This window comes from Oncorhynchus tshawytscha, linkage group LG16, assembly GCF_018296145.1.
Source record: "Oncorhynchus tshawytscha isolate Ot180627B linkage group LG16, Otsh_v2.0, whole genome shotgun sequence".
In the NCBI taxonomy this organism is placed as follows: Eukaryota; Metazoa; Chordata; class Actinopteri; order Salmoniformes; family Salmonidae; genus Oncorhynchus; species Oncorhynchus tshawytscha.
Genome location: NC_056444.1, coordinates 78,685,054 through 78,705,725, shown reverse-complemented (window position 1 = coordinate 78,705,725; position 20,672 = coordinate 78,685,054). Strand labels below are relative to the sequence as shown.

The 20,672-nt window shown below is 40.8% G+C and overlaps 1 protein-coding gene and 2 long non-coding RNA genes across 7 annotated transcripts in view; 2 read left to right on the top strand and 1 right to left on the bottom strand.

The window, feature by feature from the left end:
* Window positions 1–1,069: 1,069 nt before the first annotated feature.
* LOC121839643 lies at window positions 1,070–3,360 on the top strand. The gene is made up of 2 exons (XR_006079134.1): window positions 1,070–1,278; window positions 1,795–3,360. It is a non-coding gene; the product is annotated as an uncharacterized LOC121839643 (long non-coding RNA).
* A 746-nt stretch (window positions 3,361–4,106) lies between these two features.
* Window positions 4,107–6,984, bottom strand: LOC112235200 (tumor necrosis factor receptor superfamily member 5-like). Its single transcript, XM_042299943.1, has 5 exons — window positions 6,968–6,984; window positions 4,742–4,815; window positions 4,562–4,648; window positions 4,228–4,416; window positions 4,107–4,132 (listed from the first exon to the last, which is right to left on the bottom strand). The coding sequence occupies exons 1-5, from the start codon at window positions 6,982–6,984 to the stop codon at window positions 4,107–4,109; spliced, it is 393 nt and encodes a 130-aa protein (XP_042155877.1).
* A 2,818-nt stretch (window positions 6,985–9,802) lies between these two features.
* Window positions 9,803–20,672, top strand: part of LOC112235185 — a 32,543-nt gene continuing 21,673 nt past the window's right edge. Inside the window, exons 1-8 of one of the 5 annotated variants that reach the window (XR_006079128.1) lie at window positions 9,803–9,870; window positions 10,004–10,226; window positions 10,356–10,445; window positions 10,605–10,647; window positions 12,629–12,812; window positions 13,178–13,241; window positions 13,697–13,793; window positions 13,877–14,499. This is a non-coding gene — a long non-coding RNA (uncharacterized LOC112235185). Of the gene's footprint in view, window positions 9,871–10,003; window positions 10,227–10,355; window positions 10,446–10,604; window positions 10,648–12,628; window positions 12,813–13,177; window positions 13,242–13,625; window positions 14,500–20,672 lie in introns of all 5 variants that reach the window. The other 4 variants (XR_006079127.1, XR_006079125.1, XR_006079126.1 and 1 more) reach the window with 4 other exon arrangements.

Here is a 20,672-nt window from a genome sequence, read left to right as displayed (position 1 = left end):
AAGAGCTGACAGAACTGACCATTTCTCATAATGAGAATGGGAAGTAGGAACTTCTCTGTACTGTATATTTCAGAGATCTGTGAGAGTATTGTAGCTCATGTACTGAACAACAACTTGTGACCTTTGTCCATTTGACAAGATTTAATGGGTATACAGACATATACTGACTACAAAAGCAGTGCTACAACTTTAACAGTGCCATCTATCCCTCTATCCCTGACACTAACTACAGTATAGCAGTGACAAACCTTGAGCTTTCAGTTTACAAGACTGTTCAAACTAAAACTGATACCAGAACCAACATAGATCCAGAATTAGATTGTTCAAACTAAAACTGATACCAGAACCAACATAGATCCAGAATTAGATTGTTCAAACTAAAACTGATACCAGAACCAACAGAGATCTAGAATTAGACTGTTCAAACTAAAACTGATACCAGAACCAACAGAGATCTAGAATTACTAGGTGCCACTGAACTGGATCATTACCACCAACCCCGGACTGTCTTGTCTCATTACGCACACCTGGTTCCCATTCCCCCTGATTAGTATGTGTATATATGTGCCCTCTGTCCTCCACTGTCTTTGTTGATAATTGTTCCATGTCCATTGGTCTTGTGAGTACCTGTGCTCTGTTGTATTGGCATGCGTGTCACCGTGTTAGTGTGCACTATTACGTTACGGGTTATTACGGGTCTCGGTCCGGTGTATTTATTAGAGGTTTGCACCTCACTCTTTGTTTGGGTTACAGCCCTGTGTTTTATATATATAGATATATTTACACACACACATTTGTTTGTTTTGGGCTTCATCCTCGTCATGTTCATGACGTACGCTATTTTGGGTAATAAATAAAAAAGAAATTTAAAAAAAATGATTTTCGTATTCCTGTGCCTGTCTTCTATCATTATACAATGCGACACACATCTAGAATTAAATATAAAAACCTGTCAAAATAAAACGAATGAAAAGAAAAATGTATATAAAAAATAGTGAAAATGCGGCGCTGAAGTAACCATCTTCATCTCACATACTTTTCTGTGTTTCTTTGTGTTAACTGTGGAGTTGATCGTGTGTCTATCAGAGGAGGTCAGGAATCAGATGGAGGTGGAGAAGAAGGTGCAGTAGAAGAGCCAGCATACAGCCAGCATAGAAGAGAAGATCCACAGGCTGAGATGCCAGCTCTGGGAGGGGTCCTGAACATGGAGGGTTCCCAGCCCTGTTGGACAGAAAAGCAACTCACTCAGAGACCGAACACCAAGCCATACAGCATGAGGTTAACCCTTAGTTAACTTGGTCAGAGAAAGGAATTAATAATTTGTTAACATTTGAAATTGATATACAGGCTGCATGTAATGTTATCTTCTGAAATTTGACCTAAAACTAATATTGCATGGTGGCCACGTCTGAGGCTTGGAACATGACCACAAACACAGCTCTTCAGTTATACAGAGAATTATGTGGACAGTGAGACAACAGTTTACAGTGAGACAACAGTTTATCACTTACTGAACAGATGAGGGAAGTGGAGAGAACCAACAAACCACTGATGAGGGAGTTATAGGCTAGGATGAATCATGTGATCTCCTCTGGTGTGTTCACATGGACATACAGTATCAAACACAGCTTTAGAACCTAAACTGTGGGAGGATGAGCCCCCAATCCTAAATCAACCCTTAGCTCTCACTTCCTGAGATCTGAAAGGTTTGAAAAGGTGTGAGCAATCCTGTCCATTAAAGGTGAAACTTGTGTTGTATGTTATCCCAATCAATACTGTATTTGTACTCTGCAGGTACAGTGAGTTCCTTATGTACAACTCTGTCCATAAAGGAAGAAGAGCTGATCACTGCTAAAGGCCAGCAGGATGAGTTGAGACAGCGGCTGAAGAACCAGTTTGACCAGCTACAGGCCATGTCCAGGAAGTTATGAACATGCTTTGAGTGTGTAGATTAGGTTATATCTATAACTGTCAATCAAACCTGGGTCAAATATGTATTTCAAATTATTTAAATATTTATGGGGGAAATATTGCAGGCTTAAGGATTTATACAAGCATAAATCTTACTCTGTTAATCTTAGCTTTGCGCTATACCCTGAGAAAGCAGGAAACGACTGGTTTCATTAGACTTGTCTGACCCTGTTCAAGTGGGTCTGTACGGGATACGGTTCCTGTTTTCTCATGTGATGAAGTATGAGATGCTTAGCAACACTGCAAAATGTGTAACCATATATGGACATATGGCTCTTTGCCAGCTGGCAAAGATGGACGCTAAGGAAAGCTATAAAAGACCATTTAAAATGTGTTTGGGGGGTCTTCGCTGTGTACCATTTTGGGTCTATGCTAACCAGCTACATTTTTGCTAATCTTATTAATATAGAACTTTGCTGTTTGAGAGAACCTGCAACCTCTCTTGCTTTTCCCTTTAATGTTTAGAATTTCCACGACATACTTCAGGTGCTCATGATTTAGCTCAACCAGCAGGCAGAGTTAGCACCTTTGGGACACTTCAGTTCTTTCCATTGTGCCTAGATCAAGCACACCTAAAGTCCTTTCAAATACACTGTGAATGTGACTTTTCTAAGAACTGCCTTTAAATTCAGTTCTCTTGTTTACGGGAAGGTGTGAGGAACTCTTGATAATGCTGGAAGAGGAGAATGGAACTTGTGATATGATAACTTTTAAGCTACACTTCCTCTTAAGGATCAGACTCTTTTTTTAAATTTTCGCCTAAAATGACAGACCCAAATCTAACTGTCTGAAGCTCAGGGCCTCAAGCAAGGATATGCATTTTCTTGGTACCATTTGAAATGAAACACTTTGAAGTTTGTGGAAATGTGAATCAGTGTAGATGAAGGGATGGTAGACATGTTAAAGAAAGGTTTTTAAGCCTTGAGACAATTTAGAAATGGATTGTGTATGTGTGCCATTCAGCAGATAAATGGGCAAGACAAAAGATGTAAGTGCCTTTGACCAGGATGTGGTAGTAGGTGGCAGGTCCACCAGTTTGTATCAAGAACTGCAACACTGCTGTGTTTTTTCACACTCAACAGTTATTGTCCTGTGTGTATCAAGAATGGTCCAACACCCAAAGGACACCCAGCAAACTTGACACAATTTTGGGAAGCCTTGGAGTCAAGATTGGCCAGCATCCCTGTGGAACCCTTTCGACACCTTGTGGAGTCCATGCCCCGACAAATTGAGGCTGTTCTGAGGGCAAAAGGGGGTGCAACTCAATATTTAGAACGTGTTACTAATGTTTCTTATACTCAGTGTATGAGCATCATCTAGTAAAAACATATGGATGTAAAGGAAGGAAGTTTCACCCACAGCGATTATGGATTAGGTTTTTCACTGGAACAATCTCCGACAACTAACTGGACTAACACTTATATTGTGTTACAAGGTGCTTCTAGGCAGAGTTGCAAAGAAAAGGCCATGGAATGCTGTGCAAAGCTGTCATCAAGGAAAAGGGTGGCTACTTTGAAGAATCTCAAATATAAAATTTACTTAGATTTGTTAAACACTTTTTTGGTTAGTACATGATTCCATGTGTTATTTCATAGTTTTGATGTCGTCACTATTATTCTGCAATGTAGAAAATAGTAAAAAATAAAGAAAAACCCTGGAATGAATAAGTGTGTCCAAACCTTTTACTGGTACTGTATGTTGACACCTGTTTTGTTTTCCTCTCCTCTCCTCCAGGCCATTCTAAACAGTTGTCTTTCACATGCTACCTGCCTTGGTATTTCACACTGATTTCACTTGAGGTCACCTCTAGAGGGCAGTCATGTATCGCCATTAGTGCACATTGTATGAAATTAAAATGCTTTTTTTTCAGAAGGAAATTGGGTTAATTATAAATACTGCACAATTTAAACACTTGCCCCCCAATCATACTTTCCCCAAATCACATGTAAATATAAAACAGTGCCTTCCTGTATTATAATTAAGCTAAAAGGTTTTATTATATTCTAATGAGCCATTTACTTTATGTTCATATTCTTAGATGTTATTTATTTCTTCTTATTGTTGTTGCATTGTCGAGAAGGAACATGCAAATAAGCATTTAAATGGACGGTGTTTACCATATCCTCTACATGCGACTAATAAAACTTAATAACCTCCACAACTTAAAAGAACCCAACAAAATAAATGTAAATCAAAAACCTCATGACATCATAATGTTAAAATGAAAAAATGAGTGAATGTTGAGAGGAGACCAACCTGTGTGACTGATGTATTGACCAGGTTCACAGCTGCTGTGTCTCTGAGGTGCTCTACAACCATCCTTAGTTGGGTCTAGACAGTAGAACCCCTCCAGTGTCCCACAGACAGTGTCTGATGAATATGTACATGGCTGCTTTACCTTCAAACCCAAACCTAGAGAGAAAACATGGCATCTATTATCTGATGCAGATTACAACTGACATATCCTCATAGCATAACAGCATAGACTAACGTATAAGTGTTTGTGTCTGAGTTTCAGTGCAGACACACAGGACAACCCTTACACTGGACCACCCCCTATATCACAGTTGGTACATACTTTGTATTTTACCATTGGGCTCATCAAGGAACATAGAATCAACACAGGGCACACAGCTGGTATTGGTGAATTCAGTACAATGCTTATATACACGATTTCCTGGGGAAGACATCACAATGTCATGTTTTTCTGTTAGTGTTGATGATGTATTAACATCTGGTGATTCATATGATGTAAAGAGAGGGTCCTTACCTGGTGAACACATAGGACAACATTCATCCCTTATTCTGTACTCAGCTCTACCACATGCAATACATGATCCAATGCTTACAAGCACCAATATAATACAGTTGAAGTTGGAAGTTTACATACATTTAAACTCAGTTTTTCACAATTCCTGACATTTAATCCAAGTAAAAATTCCTTGTCTTAAGTCAGTTAAGATCACCACTTTATTTTTAAGAATGTCAAATGTGAGAAAAGTAGAGAGAATTATTTATTTCAGATTTTATTTATTTCATCAGATTCCCAGTGGGTCAGAAGTTTACATACACTCAACTAGTATTTGGTAGCATTGCCTTTAAATTGTTTAACTTGGGTCAAACGTTTTAGGTAGCCTTCCACGAGCTTCCCACAAAAAGTTGGGTGAATTTTGGCCCATTCCTCCGGACAGAGCTGGTGTAACTGAGTCAGCTTTGTAGGCCTCCTTGCTCACACATGCATTTTCAGTTCTGCCCACACATTTTCTATAAGATTGAGGTCAGGGCTTTGTGATGGCCACTCCAATACCTTGACTTTGTTGTCCTTAAGCCATTTTGCCACAAGTTTGGAAGTATTCTTGGGGTCATTGTCCATTTGGAAGACCCATTTCCTGTCTTGAGATGTTGCTTCAATACAGTGCCTTGCGAAAGTATTCGGCCCCCTTGAACTTTGCGACCTTTTTCCACATTTCAGGCTTCAAACATAAAGATATAAAACTGTATTTTTTTGTGAAGAATCAACAACAAGTGGGACACAATCATGAAGTGGAACGACATTTATTGGATATTTCAAACTTTTTTAACAAATCAAAAACTGAAAAATTGGGCGTGCAAAATGTATCGCTCGTTTAATTGGACATATTAGATATGCTATTTATTCTGCAATAATTCTGAAAATATGGATTGTGTATAAATGCAATATTGTATTACATTACTGTATTCAGGCGTAAGCTATAGAAGTAACCTTCTGTCCCACCGGATCGATGGCATACAGCAAAATACTTAAAGCTGGTCTGTTTACAGTAGTAAAGTGAAGTGGGTCCAATTAAATGAGAGATTGGATGAATGGCTTCCTTGTTCTAGGCCTATGGTACCTCGTCAGTATAAAAAGATCACTGAAAAGGTGAGGAATTTATTATGGAATGATCATGAAAATGAATAAAAACACTAACGTTTTTCTTTAAGCAGGGAGCATGCTGTGACCATGATCTCTTTCGCAGATGAGCCCTGCTTGAACATCAATAAACAACAATCACACTGTATACACACATTGTAACGGCAGATCTCCTCTTCGTCTGAAGAGGAGTAAGGATCGGACCAAGATGCAGCGTGGTAAGTGTTCATGACGATATTTTAATAAAGACAAAATTAACACTCGAACAAAAACAAACGATGACGTGAAATCTACCAAACCGAACCAGTACCGTGTGGCGACAAACACTCACACGGAAACAAACACCCACAAAACAACAGTGAAACCCAGGCTACCTAAGTATGATTCTCAATCAGAGACAACTAACAACACCTGCCTCTGATTGAGAACCATACTAGGGCGAAACAGAAACCAAACATAGACTGCCCACCCCAACTCACGCCCTGACCATACTAAATAAAGACAAAACAAAGGAAATAAAGGTCAGAACGTGACACACATCATCTACACAATACATGAAAAGCAAACACTAAAATCAACCTAATAGATTTATAGAAAATAGATTCTCTCTTTCACTAATGGCAAATTATTGCATCTTGTTATTAACCTGTTTATTGTTATGAATAAGCCTGTCCATAATATCCCCCATTTGTACAAAATACTAGTCTACTTGCCTGTTTTCAAAGCTAAACTTCAACCTCTAGAAACGGTGCATAAGTATGGTCTAAAGTTTGTGGGAAGGTGAGCACATTTTCATGTCAAGTTCAGTTTTTATAAATGACAACTTCTGCTTGAAAACTGCCACACGCATGTTTTAGGGTCCGTTTTGTACACATGCACGGTTTATAAAGGAGGCCCCAGGCCAGGGTTTGAGAAATAAATTAGAGAATTGAAGATTTCATCCTTAGTTGTACATCTTCTTGAAATCTAAAAGCACAACCTAGATTGGAGCCAATGTCTTAAGTAGTTGAACATGTTATTACTCCTGCCTTGGAGAAAGTGACAAATTGACACATTTTCATTTTCGTCAAAAATTGCTTTATATCGAAGTGCCTTTGAGTTGACGGTTTGCACATGCGCATTTCGACTCGAGACGACTGTTAAACCCGATGACATGTTTCCGCATGAGTTTGGCAAGCCAACGTCGTCATGACATCACCTACAAGTGTGATCGAGGATTTCTATTGGTGAATCAGCTTAAGTCTGTCTTCATACTGCGCTGTCTTTGGGAGAACGGACATTGCTCCATACAATGCTGCCATACAACACTCCTTCCGTGGCCTCCAACTGCTCTTAAACGCTAGTAAAACCAAATGCATGCTTTTCAACCGATCGCTGCCTGCACCCGCATGCCCGACTAGCATCACCACCCTGGATGGTTCCGACCTTGAATATGTGGACATCTATAAGTACCTAGGTGTCTGGCTAGACTGCAAACTCTCCTTCCAGACTCATATCAAACATCTCCAATCGAAAATCAAATCAAGAATCGGCTTTCTATTTCGCAACAAAGCATCCTTCACTCATGCAGCCAAACATACCCTCGTAAAACTGATTATCCTTCCGATCCTCGACTTCGGCGATGTCATCTACAAAATGGCTTCCAACACTCTACTCAGCAAACTGGATGCAGTCTATCACAGTGCCATCCGTTTTGTCATTAAAGCACCTTATACCACCCACCACTGCGACCTGTATGCTCTAGTCGGCTGGCCCTCATTACATATTCGTCGCCAGACCCACTGGCTCCAGGTCATCTACAAGTCCATGCTAGGTAAAGCTCCGCCTTATCTCAGTTCACTGGTCACGATGGCAACACCCATCCGTAGCACGCGCTCCAGCAGGTGTATCTCACTGATCATCCCTAAAGCCAACACCTCATTTGGCCGCCTTTCGTTCCAGTACTCTGCTGCCTGTGACTGGAACGAATTGCAAAAATCGCTGAAGTTGGAGACTTTATTTCCCTCACCAACTTCAAACATCAGCTATCTGAGCAGCTAACCGATCGCTGCTGCTGTACATAGTCTATTGGTAAATAGCCCACCCATTTTCACCTACCTCATCCCCATACTGTCTTTATTTATTTACTTGCTCTTTTGCACACCAATATCTCTACCTGTACATGACCATCTGATCATTTATCACTCCAGTGTTAATCTGCAAAATTGTAATTATTCGCCTACCTCCTCATGCCTTTTGCACACATTGTATATAGACTCCCCCTTTGTTTTCTACTGTGTTATTGACTTGTTAATTGTTTATTCCATGTGTAACTCTGTGTTGTCTGCTCACACTGCTATGCTTTATCTTGGCCAGGTCGCAGTTGCAAATGAGAACTTGTTCTCAACTGGCCTACCTGGTTAAATAAAGGTGAAATAAAAATAAAAATAAAACAAGGCTACGTCACCACAAGAGAGAAGCATTCTCTAATAACTATTTGTCCATTTTTGTTTCATACTTCTCAAGGTTGATAACTAGCTTGTTAATGTTTTGTTCTTCCAGTGATTGAATTCAGCAATATATCATAATTTACAAATTGAAAGGTTATTATATTTTATTATGATTCAGTTCACTTTTATTCACATTGACGGTGATGACTGATAACTCAGGGGAGGTCAGCCAATGTACATTACTATATTATATTTATTAACGGTGCAGTGTAAGCTATATTTAAGCAGAATATAAGAGCTATTCTTACTATACAGTACATGTACTAAAATACATGAATTCAACAGGTCAGTTCATCTCAATACTTCAAAACTCCTAAGAATGTCACAAATCCAGTGTGTGGGTCTTCCAGTGAGTTGGTGAGGACTGAGGAAACATGCCACAGTTTGAAACCTTGATATGGACTGTAAGTGAAACATTTCTGATTTGCACATTTTGTGGCTTGGCATGTTTAAAAAAACAAATGATCAATGTACATTTTTCCCTCATGAAATATGAATTAGAGTTATTATCAGCCTACAATATAGTCTTAGTTTCAATTTGACTGAAAACCTTGTAGAAAAAACATGGAGAGAAATGCATTTCATTAACATTTATTGACTGAATTTGCAGATAACAGGTTATCTTGGGTTTGGTGTCACATCTTTAAATGTGATGTATGCTGATGGTGGTGATTTATTTATTCTCTATTTGCAGATACATTTTACACTTCTAAACAATGAACCCTGTTCCACATATGATCCAGCCATCTATAAAATAGGTGACAGATATTGCAGAATGTGTAGGCCTGGTAAGGACCTTGTGTATTTTTATGAAGGGTTAATTATAATCATAAAAACAATAATAATTATGATGATAATAATACCAAAAGGTTCTCTTTTCAACAGGACATTGAGTACATAGTCATTGTACTAAATCTACATATACACCTTCCTGTGTGCCCTGTATTGACTCCACCTTCCTTGATGAGCCCAGTGGTAAAACAACATGCAACAACTGTACCACATGTGATCCAGGTGAGAATTCTGTCTTCTGGGCATAAACACTGAGCTACTTTACTATATCAGATGTTGTTTTAATGAAATACATCAGGCTTTACATTTGGCTTCAGATACCAAGTGACATGTTTTCTCCATAGGTTTGGGTTTGAAGGTAAAGCAGTCATGTAGACCTTCATCAGATACTGTCTGTGGGACAATGGAGGGGTTCTACTGTCTAGACCCAACTAAGGATGGTTGTAGAGCAGCCCAGAGACACAGCAGCTGTAAACCTGGTCAATACATCAGTCACACAGGTTGGTCTTCTGTCTCATCATAATACTCATTGTGTTGTCATAATTCAATTTAGTCAAGTTGGTAACTTCAGTGTGAATAATCATTAACAGTTAATGGAATTAAATTAGTAGGGAAAAACTAAATGCAATTATATATTTCTGCAGGAACAAACAGAACTGTGTGTTCTGACTGCACTGGTGATACTTATTCAGATGGATCATTAACATCCTGCCAGCCACACACACAGTAAGTTCACATATGTTTACATACATCAAAAGTCTAAGGTAAATCAAACAATATACTAAAGTACAAATCTACAACAAAACAGAAAGTTGAATGATCAAATTGCTGTCTCAGACTGTTATATTATGTGTTACAGGTGTAAATCCTTAGGTCTTCAAGAACTTAGACCAGGAACTCATTTGTCCAATTCTGAATGTGGACCACAATCCTCAAGAATAGAACCTGGAATCATCATTGGTGTTGTGGCATCAGTCCTAATAGCAATAATAATAATAATAATAATAAGATTTGTAATTCTAAGGAAGGAAAGAAGTCCAACAACAGTGACTTTTTCTCCAGTGACAGTAAATGCTGTAGAGGTATGTTGATATAATCTACATGTTGAACAGTCACTGTCCTAAGGTTAGCTGAGCAGATGATATTATTGCTCTACTTACTCTGGGCTGAACTAGAAATGTTTTATTGAGTAATATGTTTCCTTCTATTAGGCATCATCAGATTTAGAGGAAACACCAAGCAATGTAGTACAATGAAACAGAAGAAAGTACAGCATCTTGCAGGTGTTAGTTTTGTAAATGGTGAGTTGTCAAGAACTTCAGCCGTATGACTAAAGGTGTAAGCTCTATTACTTCATGTTATCAATACAATGATGACAACTAAGATATGATCAAAGTGCTATGAAACTATAGCTTTACTTTCACACGGTCCTTGTTCATTACTGGTTTATTCTCCCACAGATTCAAGCTCTGACCGCACTCATCATTACAAATGCTACCTGAGGTACGTCCAGATTCTGTACACTGTGGTAAATGTGATCTACATTCAATTGTTTCTTGAAGTTGGTTTCTGGCATATTACTGTTGCTAAGTAAGATTTTATGAGGTTTGCCAAATTGGAGTAAAACACTGTATTTTGTCAGTGTTTTTGTGCACTAGTATCCCAAAGTATTAAGTGAAATCAAACATAGAAAACAGTATTGGCAGCAATGAAAAATAATTAAAAGGTGTGAAATGGCTAGCTAGTTGGCGGTGGTGGCGCTAATAGTGTTTCAATCGGTGACGTCACTTGCTCTGAGACCTTAAAGTAGTTGTTCCCCGGTTCCGTTTAGGCTATAGGTTACACATAAGAACTCAGATGCACTGAAATGAATAGCCTGATTCAATGCGATTCTCCTGAATAAAAATCTGTTAAACTCTTTGGTCTATGAATACCGCTTCTATACCGATTCTATCTTTTTGGTCTTTTTCTATAGGCATATCCTACCACTACTATTCTAAATTGTGGAGACTTAGGCCTACCAGGAACCCATGATGAGGGTGAGCAAGACCTTCGATAGTCGAGTGGACTATGCAGAAATAATCGTGGAATTCATCATTGCTAAGCAAACAAGGGGTAGCATTTGCTTTTTGCCCATTTCTATAACAAGAGTTAGTCCTATATCCTCACATACCCACTCAATTCAAGCCCTGCTTTTAACCATAAGACATCTCAGTGATTGTGTCTGTTAAACAGGTGAACTTGTGGTAAACTGGGAACTCTGGGGAAAGGACAAGGACAACACTAAAAGGCCACTGAACCCACACATGGTGCCTGCATGATACACTGAACCCACACATGGTGCCTGCATGATACACTGAACCCACACATGGTGCCTGCATGATACACTGAACCCACACGTGGTGCCTGCATGATACACTGAACCCACACGTGGTGCCTGCATGATACACTGAAGCCACACATGTTGCCTGCATGATACACTGAACCCACACGTGGTGCCTGCATGATACACTGAACCCACACATGTTGCCTACACTGAACCCACACATGGTGCCTGCATGATACACTGAACCCACACATGGCACCTGCACGATACAACATTAGAATACAAGTTGTACTAATCATTAAGGTGGTTGTCAGCATTTCTTTCAACTGCACAATATGCATGAATTCAAAAACGTTCTGCTGAGTTGTCTTTAGGAATGTAGCCTCGATAGTATCACTTCTTTATGTCCCTTGTGAAACAGGTTCTACTACCAGCAAGTAAATACACTTCTCTCCACAGTTCTAAGGGAAACGCATTCACCCAAAAGCACCTTTTTAGTGAATGACTGTAGACTTATCATTTACAGTTGATAGTCTTTTAACATCCCCCACAAAACACATAGTTGTAACCTACAACTAGATGCGAACTCATGGAACTGAACAAATCGAACTGAACAAATAAAAGAGGAATGGACTTTTAAAAACGTCCCTAACATTCCCTGTATACAACTGTACATGGCAGTTTCACTCTAAACCCCTCTCTTCCTGATTTTTGTCTCTACAATCAATGGACAAATAGGTTTAGTTAAATTAATCTAACACCAATACAACTATTTGCAGTTTAGCAGTATTATCATGATGAATTTGTCAGACTGCTCAGACAGATGGTAAACAGAATGTAAATCTAAACCTGCAAGCCTTGGCTACTTTCAATTCTCTGCCTGTTTCATAAAAAAAACTGCAAAAATACTGCAGGGACTTTCCTAGTCATATAATACATGCAGAACCTGCTCCACCTGTCCCACCATGCCTTACTGCCCTCCTGATCTAACAGAACTGGACAGGGGAAAACAAATACCATGATGCTTTCACCTGTCTCCTGTTCAGATCAATGACCATGAAAGAAAGGAGATAGAGGAAGCCACTGTAGACTATTGAGATGCACCCCTACAGTAGGCTGTGGCTGCCTTGTTATCAGTCTTGTGTTTCTCTCCCTCAGGAATGGCAGACCAAGGAGCTGCTCTCTCTTATGACTCCACTGTCCGATGAAGAAACAAAGCCGCTTGATGACAATGGATCCTCCTCAAGAGGTCAAAGGGCAGACAAACCTCTTAGGCAGTAACATCCCAGTCTGCTTCAGTGGCTCAAAAATCAGGAGCAAACCCAGACTCAGAGATGGATAGGTAAGAGATAGCATTATCATAATCAAACCCAGACTCAGAGCTGGCACCTCTTGTTACACACTACAAATATGAACATGACGTTCTCTGTGAGACTGAAGTTTTATATTTAATTAAAATCCTCACCTTAATTAACCTTCCCACGGGCAGGTAAGAGGGCATGTTATAGAGCTCACCAGATTGTAGTCCTAAAAAACTGAACTAAGTTACCTCTGGTTTGTTCAGACATTCCTATGGGGAAGGAATAGGGTTTTAGGATAAACGCCTAAAATAAGGTCTGAGGTTAAAACAGGCTTAGGAAATCACACTCCCTTTATTTTACTGACTTGTTGAATGATTGATCCATTTATCCTTTCATCCCTTCCCAGCCTTCCTCTCCTCTGAGGACCCAGCGAGGGTGGAGCACAGTGAGACACTTCTACAGCCAGAGAGGTGAGAGGTCACATGGTTTAGATGGTAAATATTTGTATCACGTAGGCAAAAGGGAATATGTTCCATCATCTACAGCACCAGTCAAAAGTTTGGACACCCCTACTCATTCAAGGGTTTTTCTTTATTTGTACTTATTTTCTACATTGTCGAATAATCATGAAGACATCAAAACTATGAAATAACACATATGGAATCATGTAGTAACCAAAAAAGTGTTAAATATTCATTTACATTAGTGAGAAATTGTCCACTGATTCATGTAGTTTCTCTCCCCTTTTGACAGTTGATTTCCTCTCAGGAACCCACATTTGTTCTTTGTTATTCTGAAAGTAATTTGTGTAGCGTGTACTTTTCCCCACTCATTCACCCCGTCTCTTTACGTAGCTTATACATATTTGGTGGCCTGATTGCATCCAGACTTTGTCAAATTCTGAACACAATGCCCATCCTGGCAGATCTGAACCTAATGCGAGCACAATGGGACTTTCGTGAATCCAGACCTAACGCAGCTTGGAGTGATCGGATGACAGGAGTCATCAAAGTAATAGATATGTAAGATGCTACATATCTATTACATTGAGTGTTGTATATACATAACATGACTAAATATGTTTATTTCTGTGTTGCACTGGCAGTCAAGAAATGGAACAGCAAGGCCACAGAACATGGCATACGCAGAGCTGTGGGAGACCACCTGAAGCATTCCCCTGGTAGAGCCAGAGGATGGTGTTTACCACACCAACACCTTCAACAGGCTTGAAAAGTGGGATTGATCTGTTTGATCCATTTTATTTGTTTCAGTTTTCATTAGTTGAATCCTTTGACTTATTGTTGATTTAAAAAAATAATAACAAAAATGCACTGGATTGGTTCAAATGTGATACTAAACTTACATCATTTTGACACAGAGGAAGATATACTGAATTTATACTGTTTTTGATTCTAAGATGAACCAAAATATATGTTACTTTAGCACATTTCTGTTCATTAATTTTGCAAGAATGTTGATTGGTCGGTCGGTCATTGGGTTCATTAGTTTAGCAATATATTGATGCCATTGATTAAAAGAGTAAGAATATGATGCAATGCAATGCAATGCACGCTTGTTTTAGTCCATTGTTTGCAAAAAATATCATCGTAAAAAAATTGTCAGTTGGTTGCATAAATAATGAAGATTACTAAATGTTACATGAAATATCAAAACCGAATTGAAACGCCTTTGATAAAATGTAATGGCAATAATTCACTTAATGGTAAGGTATGGAATAATAAATGTATCATTTTTCACGCTGGATGTTGTAACGATCGTCTGTGGTGGAAGAAGGTGAGGGCCAAAGCGCAGCGTGGTAAGTGTTCATGTTTTTAATAAAATAACTGAACACTGAACAAAACAATAAACGACAAACGAACTAAACGACAAACGAACAGTCCCGTAAGGTGAAATGGAAGCAACACTAAACAGGAAATAATCACCCACAAAACACAGGTGGGAAAAGGCTACCTAAGTATGATTCTCAATAAGAGACAACGAACGACACCTGCCTCTGATTGAGAACCATACCAGGCCAAACACAAAACCACAACATAGAAAAAAGAACATAGACTACCCACCCCAACTCATGCCCTGACCAAACTAAAATAAAGACATAACTAAGGAACTAAGCTCAGAACGTGACAGATGTTTGAAATATGAGTAGGTGATGATTTGAGTCAGTCTTCTTCATTAGTGGAATAAAGACAATTAGCACAAATGTTGTACAGAAATACTGTGTGTAAATACTGGAGTGATGTGGGATGTTAATAAAATGTCCATAGACCAATTTTTTTTTATACTGAGTTCATGTGTATAGGCTGCAAGTACGTTGAAATGAAGTTGTTTTCAAGTCGTTGAAACTTTCAACCAAAACTAAATCGGGCATAGTCGTCTTTTCGACTACATTTTGCTAGGTGGGTATAGCCTGCTACATCTTCCATCCTCTCAGGCCAGAGAAAGAATGTATGAATTAATGGTTGGATCAGAATCACAGTTATCATTGACCATTACAGAGAATTAAGTAAAACCACAAGTCTAAATCCTTATCTCCATCCATGACAAAATCAGCCCTTTCCTAAATTAAACTCCACCGAAGGACAAATCCAAACTGGCTTGCCTTCATATTTTTTGGGGGTTCCACCAGAATCAAATCTAAGTTTATTTGTCACGTGCCGCGAATACAGACCCTACAGTGAAATGCTTACTTACAGGCCCTAACCAACAGTGCGATTTAAAAAAAAGAAGTAAATAATAGGTATTAGGTGAACAATAGATAAGTAAAGAAATCAATACGACATTGAAAAATAACAGTAGCGAGGCTATATACAGGCACCGGTTTGTCGGGCTAATTGAGGTAGTATGCACATGTAGGTACGGTTAAAGTGGCTATACATATATGATGAACAGAGAGTAGCAGCCATGTAAAAGAGGGGTTGGAGGCAGGGGGGCTCTTGGACCTAGACTTGGCCCCCCTTGCCATGCTGTAGCAGTGAGAACAGTCTATGACTAGGATGGCTGGAGTCTTTGACTATTTTTAGGGCCTTCCTCTGACACCGCCTGGTACAGAGGTCCTGGATGGCAGGAAGCTTGGCCCCAGTGATGTACTGGGCAGTTCGCGTTACCCTCTGTAGTGCCTTGCGGATGGAGGCCGAGCAATTGCCTTACCAGGCAGTGATGCAGCCTGTCAGGATGTCGGTGGTGCAGCTGTAGAACCTTTTGAGGATCTGAGGACCCATACCAAATCTTTTCAGTCTCCTGAGGCGGAATAGGTTTTGTCATAACCTCTTCATGACTGTCTTGAAGTGCTTGGACCATTCTAGTTTGAACTTGAAGCTCTCAACCTGCTCCACTACATCCCTGTCGATGAGAATCGGGGCGTGCTCGGTCCTCTTTTTCCTGTAGTGCACAATCATCTCCTTTGTCTTGATCACGTTGAGGGAGAGGTTGTTATCCTGGCACCACACGGCCAGGTCATTGACCTCCTGCCTATAGGCTGTCTCGTCGTTGTCGGTGATCAGGCCTACCACTGTTGTGTCATCGGCAAATTAAATGATGGTGTTGGAGTCGTGCCTGGCCATGCAGTCATGAGTGAACAGGGAGTACAGGAGGGGGCTGAGCACCTACTCCTGAGGGGCCCCTGTGTTGCGGATCAGCGTGGCGGATCCTACCCTCAAAACCTCAGGGACGGCACGTCAGGAAGTCCAGGATCCAGTTGTGACTTCCAATTGCAGAGGGGGGTGTTTAGTCCCAGGGCCCTTAGCTTACTGATGAGCTTTGAGGGCACTATGGTGTTGAAAGCTGAGCTGTAGTCAATGAATAGCATTCTCACATAGGTGTTCCTTTTATCCAGGTTGGAAAGGGCAGTGTGGAGGGTGATTGAGATTGCATCATATTGTAGTCATAGCAGATAATATTCTAATCTTTGGTGACTTTAATATTCACATGGAAAAGTCCACAGACCCACTCCAAAAGGCTTTCGGAGCCATCATCGACTCAGTGGGTTTTGTCCAACATGTCTCTGGACCCACTCACTGTCTCAGTCATACTCTGGACCTAGTTTTATCCCATGGAATAAATGTTGTGGATCTTAATGTTTTTCCTCATAATCCTGGACTATCGGACCACCATTTCATTACGTTTGCAATTGCAACAAATAAACTGCTCAGAACCCAACCAAGGAACATCAAAAGTCGTGCTATAAATTCACAGACAACACAAAGATTCCTTGATGTCCTTCCAGATTCCCTCTGTCTACCCATGGACGCCAGATGACAAAAATCAGTTAACCACCTAACTGAGGAACTCAATTTAACCTTGCGCAATACCCTAGATGCAGTTGCACCCCTAAAAACTAAAAACATTTCTCATAAGAAACTAGCTCCCTGGTACACAGAAAATACCCGAGCTCTGAAGCAAGCTTCCAGAAAATTGGAATGGAAATGGTGCCACACTAAACTGGAAGTCTTCCGACTAGCTTGGAAAGACAGTACCGGGGAGTACCAAAAAGCCCTTACTGCTGCTCGATCATCCTATTTTTCTAACTTAATTGAGGAAAATAAGAACAATCCGAAATTCCTTTTTGATACTGTCGCAAAGTTAACTAAAAAGCAGCATTCCCCAAGAGAGGATGGCTTTCACTTTAGCAGTGATAAATTCATGAACTTCTTTGAGGAAAAGATCATGATTATTAGAAAGCAAATTACGGACTCCTCTTTAAATCTGCGTATTCCTTCAAAGCTCAGTTGTCCTGAGTCTGCACAACTCTGCCAGGACCTAGGATCAAGAGAGACGCTCAAGTGTTTTAGTATTATATCTCTTGACACAATGATGAAAATGATCATGGCCTCTAAACCTTCAAACTGCATACTGGCCCCTATTCCAACTAAACTACTGAAAGAGCTGCTTCCTGTGCTTGGCCCTCCTATGTTGAACATAATAAACGTCTCTCTATCCACCGGATGTGTACCAAACTCACTAAAAGTGGCAGTAATAAAGCCTCTCTTGAAAAAGCCAAACCTTGACCCAGAAAATATAAAAAACTATCGGCCTATATCGAATCTTCCATTCCTCTCAAAATGTTTAGAAAAGGCTGTTGCTTAGCAACTCACTGCCTTCCTCAAGACAAACAATGTATAGGAAATGCTTCAGTCTGGTTTTAGACCCCATCATAGCACTGAGACTGCACTTGTGAAGGTGGTAAATGACCTTTTAATGGCATCAGACCGAGGCTCTGCATCTGTCCTCGTGCTCCTAGACCTTAGTGCTGCTTTTGATACCATCGACCACCATTCTTTTGGTAAGATTGGAAACCCAAATTGGTCTACAAGGACAAGTTCTGGCCTGGTTTAGATCTTATCTGTCGGAAAGATATCAGTTCGTCTCTGTGAATGGTTTGTCCTCTGACAAATCAACTGTAAATTTCGCTGTTCCTCAAGGTTCCGTTTTAGGACCACTATTGTTTTCACTATATATTTTACCTCTTGGGGATGTCATTCGAAAACATAATGTTAACTTTCACTGCTATGCGGATGACACACAGCTGTACATTTCAATGAAACATGGTGAAGCCCCAAAATTGCCCTCGCTAGAAGCATGTGTTTCAGACATAAGGAAGTGGATGGCTGCAAACGTTCTACTTTTAAACTCGGACAAAACAGAGAGGCTTGTTCTAGGTCCCAAGAAACAAAGACATCTTCTGTTGAATCTGACAATTAATCTTAATGGTTGTACAGTCGTCTCAAATAAAACTGTGAAGGACCTCTGCGTTACTCTGGACCCTGATCTCTCTTTTGAAGAACATATCAAGACCATTTCGCTTTTTTCCATCTACGTAACATTGCAAAAATCAGAAAATTTCTGTCCAAAAATGATGCAGAAAAATTAATCCATGCTTTTGTCACTTCTAGGCTAGACTACTGCAATGCTCTACTTTCCGGCTACCCGGATAAAGCACTAAATAACCTACAAAGCATTACATGGGCTTGCTCCTACCTATCTCTCTGATTTGGTCCTGCCGTACATACCTACACGTGCGCTACGGTCACAAGACGCAGGCCTCCTAATTGTCCCTAGAATTTCTAAGCAAACAGCTGGAGGCAGGGCTTTCTCCTATAGAGCTCCATTTTTATGGAACGGTCTGCCTACCCATGTCAGAGACGCAACCTCGGTCTCAACCTTTAAGTCCTTATTGAAGACTCATCTCTTCAGTGGGTAATATGATTGAGTGTAGTCTGGCCTAGGAGTGGGAAGGTGAACGGAAGGGCTCTGGAGCAACGAACCGCCCTTGCTGTCTCTGCCTGGCCGGTTCCCCTCTTTCCACTAGGATTCTCTGCCTCTAACCCTATTACAGTGGCTGAGTCACTGGCTTACTGGGGCTCTCTCATACTGTCCCTGGAGGGGGTGCGTCACCTGAGTGGGTTGATTCACTGATGTGGTCATCCTGTCTGGGTTGGCACCCCCCCCTGGGGTTGTGCCGTGGCGGAGATCTTTGTGGGCTATACTCAGCCTTGTCTCAGGATGTTAAGTTGGTGGTTGAAGATATCCCTCTAGTGGTGTGGGGGCTGTGCTTTGGCAAAGTGGGTGGGGTTATATCCTTCCTGTTTGGCCCTGTCCGGGGGTGTCCTCGGATGGGGCCACAGTGTCTCCTGACCCCTCCTGTCTCATCCTCCAGTATTTATGCTGCAGTAGTTTATGTGTCGGGGGGCTAGGGTCAGTTTGTTAAATCTGGAGTACTTCTCCTGTCCTGTTCGGTGTCCTGTGTGAATTTAAGTGTGCTCTCTCTAATTCTCTCTTTCTCTCTTTCTCTCTCTTGGAGGACCTGAGCCCTAGGACCATGCCTCAGGACTACCTGACAGGATGACTCCTTGCTGTCCCCAGTCCACCTGGCCATGCTGCTCCAGTTTCAACTGTTCTGCCTTATTATTATTCGACCATGCTGGTCATTTATGAACATTTGAACATCTTGGCCATGTTCTGTTATAATCTCCACCCGGCGCAGCCAGAAGAGGACTGGCCACCCCACATAGCCTGGTTCCTCTCTAGGTTTCTTCCTAGGTTTTGGGCTTTCTAGGGAGTTTTTCCTAGCCACCATGCTTCTACACCTGCATTGCTTGACGTTAGGGGTTTTAGGCTGGGTTTCTGTACAGCACTTTGAGATATCAGCTGATGTACGAAGGGCTATATAAATACATTTGATTTGATTTGATCATCTGTAAATCTGTTGGGGCAGTATGCAAATTGGAGTGGGTCTAGGGTTTCTGGGATGTTGCTGTTAATGTGATCCATGACCAACCTTTCAAAGCACTTCATGGCTACAGGCATGAGTGCTATGGGTCGGGAGTCAGTTAGGTAGGTTACCTTAGTGTTCTTGGGCACAGGCACAATGGTTGTCTGCTTAAAACATGTTGGTATTACAGACTCGGGACAGGGAGAGGTTGAAAATGTCAGTGAAGACACTTGTCAGTTGGTCAGCTCATGCTCGCAGTACACGTCCTGGTAATCCGCCTGGCCCTGCGGCCTTGTGAATGTTGACCTGTTTAAAGGTCTTACTCACATTGGCTGCGGAGAGCGTGATTACACAGTCGTCCAGAACAGCTGGTGCTTTCATGCATGTTTTAGTGTTATTTGCCTCGAAGCGAGCATATTAGTGGTTTAGCTCGTTTGGTAGGCTCGTGTCACTGGGCAGCTCTTGGCTTTGCTTCCCTTTGTTGCCTGTAATGGTTTGCAAGCCCTGCCACATCCGACGAGCGTCAGAGCTTGTGTAGTACAATTTGATCTTCGTCCTGTATTGACGCTTTTCTGTTTTGGTGGTTGGTCGGTTGGCGTAGAACGATTTCTTATGAGCTTCTGGGTTAGAGTCCCGGGTTAGAGTCATCGATGCACTTATTGATGAAGCCCAT

Excerpts from the sequence above, each read along its gene's own strand:
- LOC112235200 (XM_042299943.1), bottom strand. Across the intron at positions 4,649-4,741 it reads TTGTCCTATGTGTTCACCAG|GAAATCGTGTATATAAGCAT; the intron begins GTAAGGACCCTC and ends TGTCTTCCCCAG. Across the intron at positions 4,417-4,561 it reads GTTCCTTGATGAGCCCAATG|CATCAGATAATAGATGCCAT; the intron begins GTAAAATACAAA and ends AGTTGTAATCTG.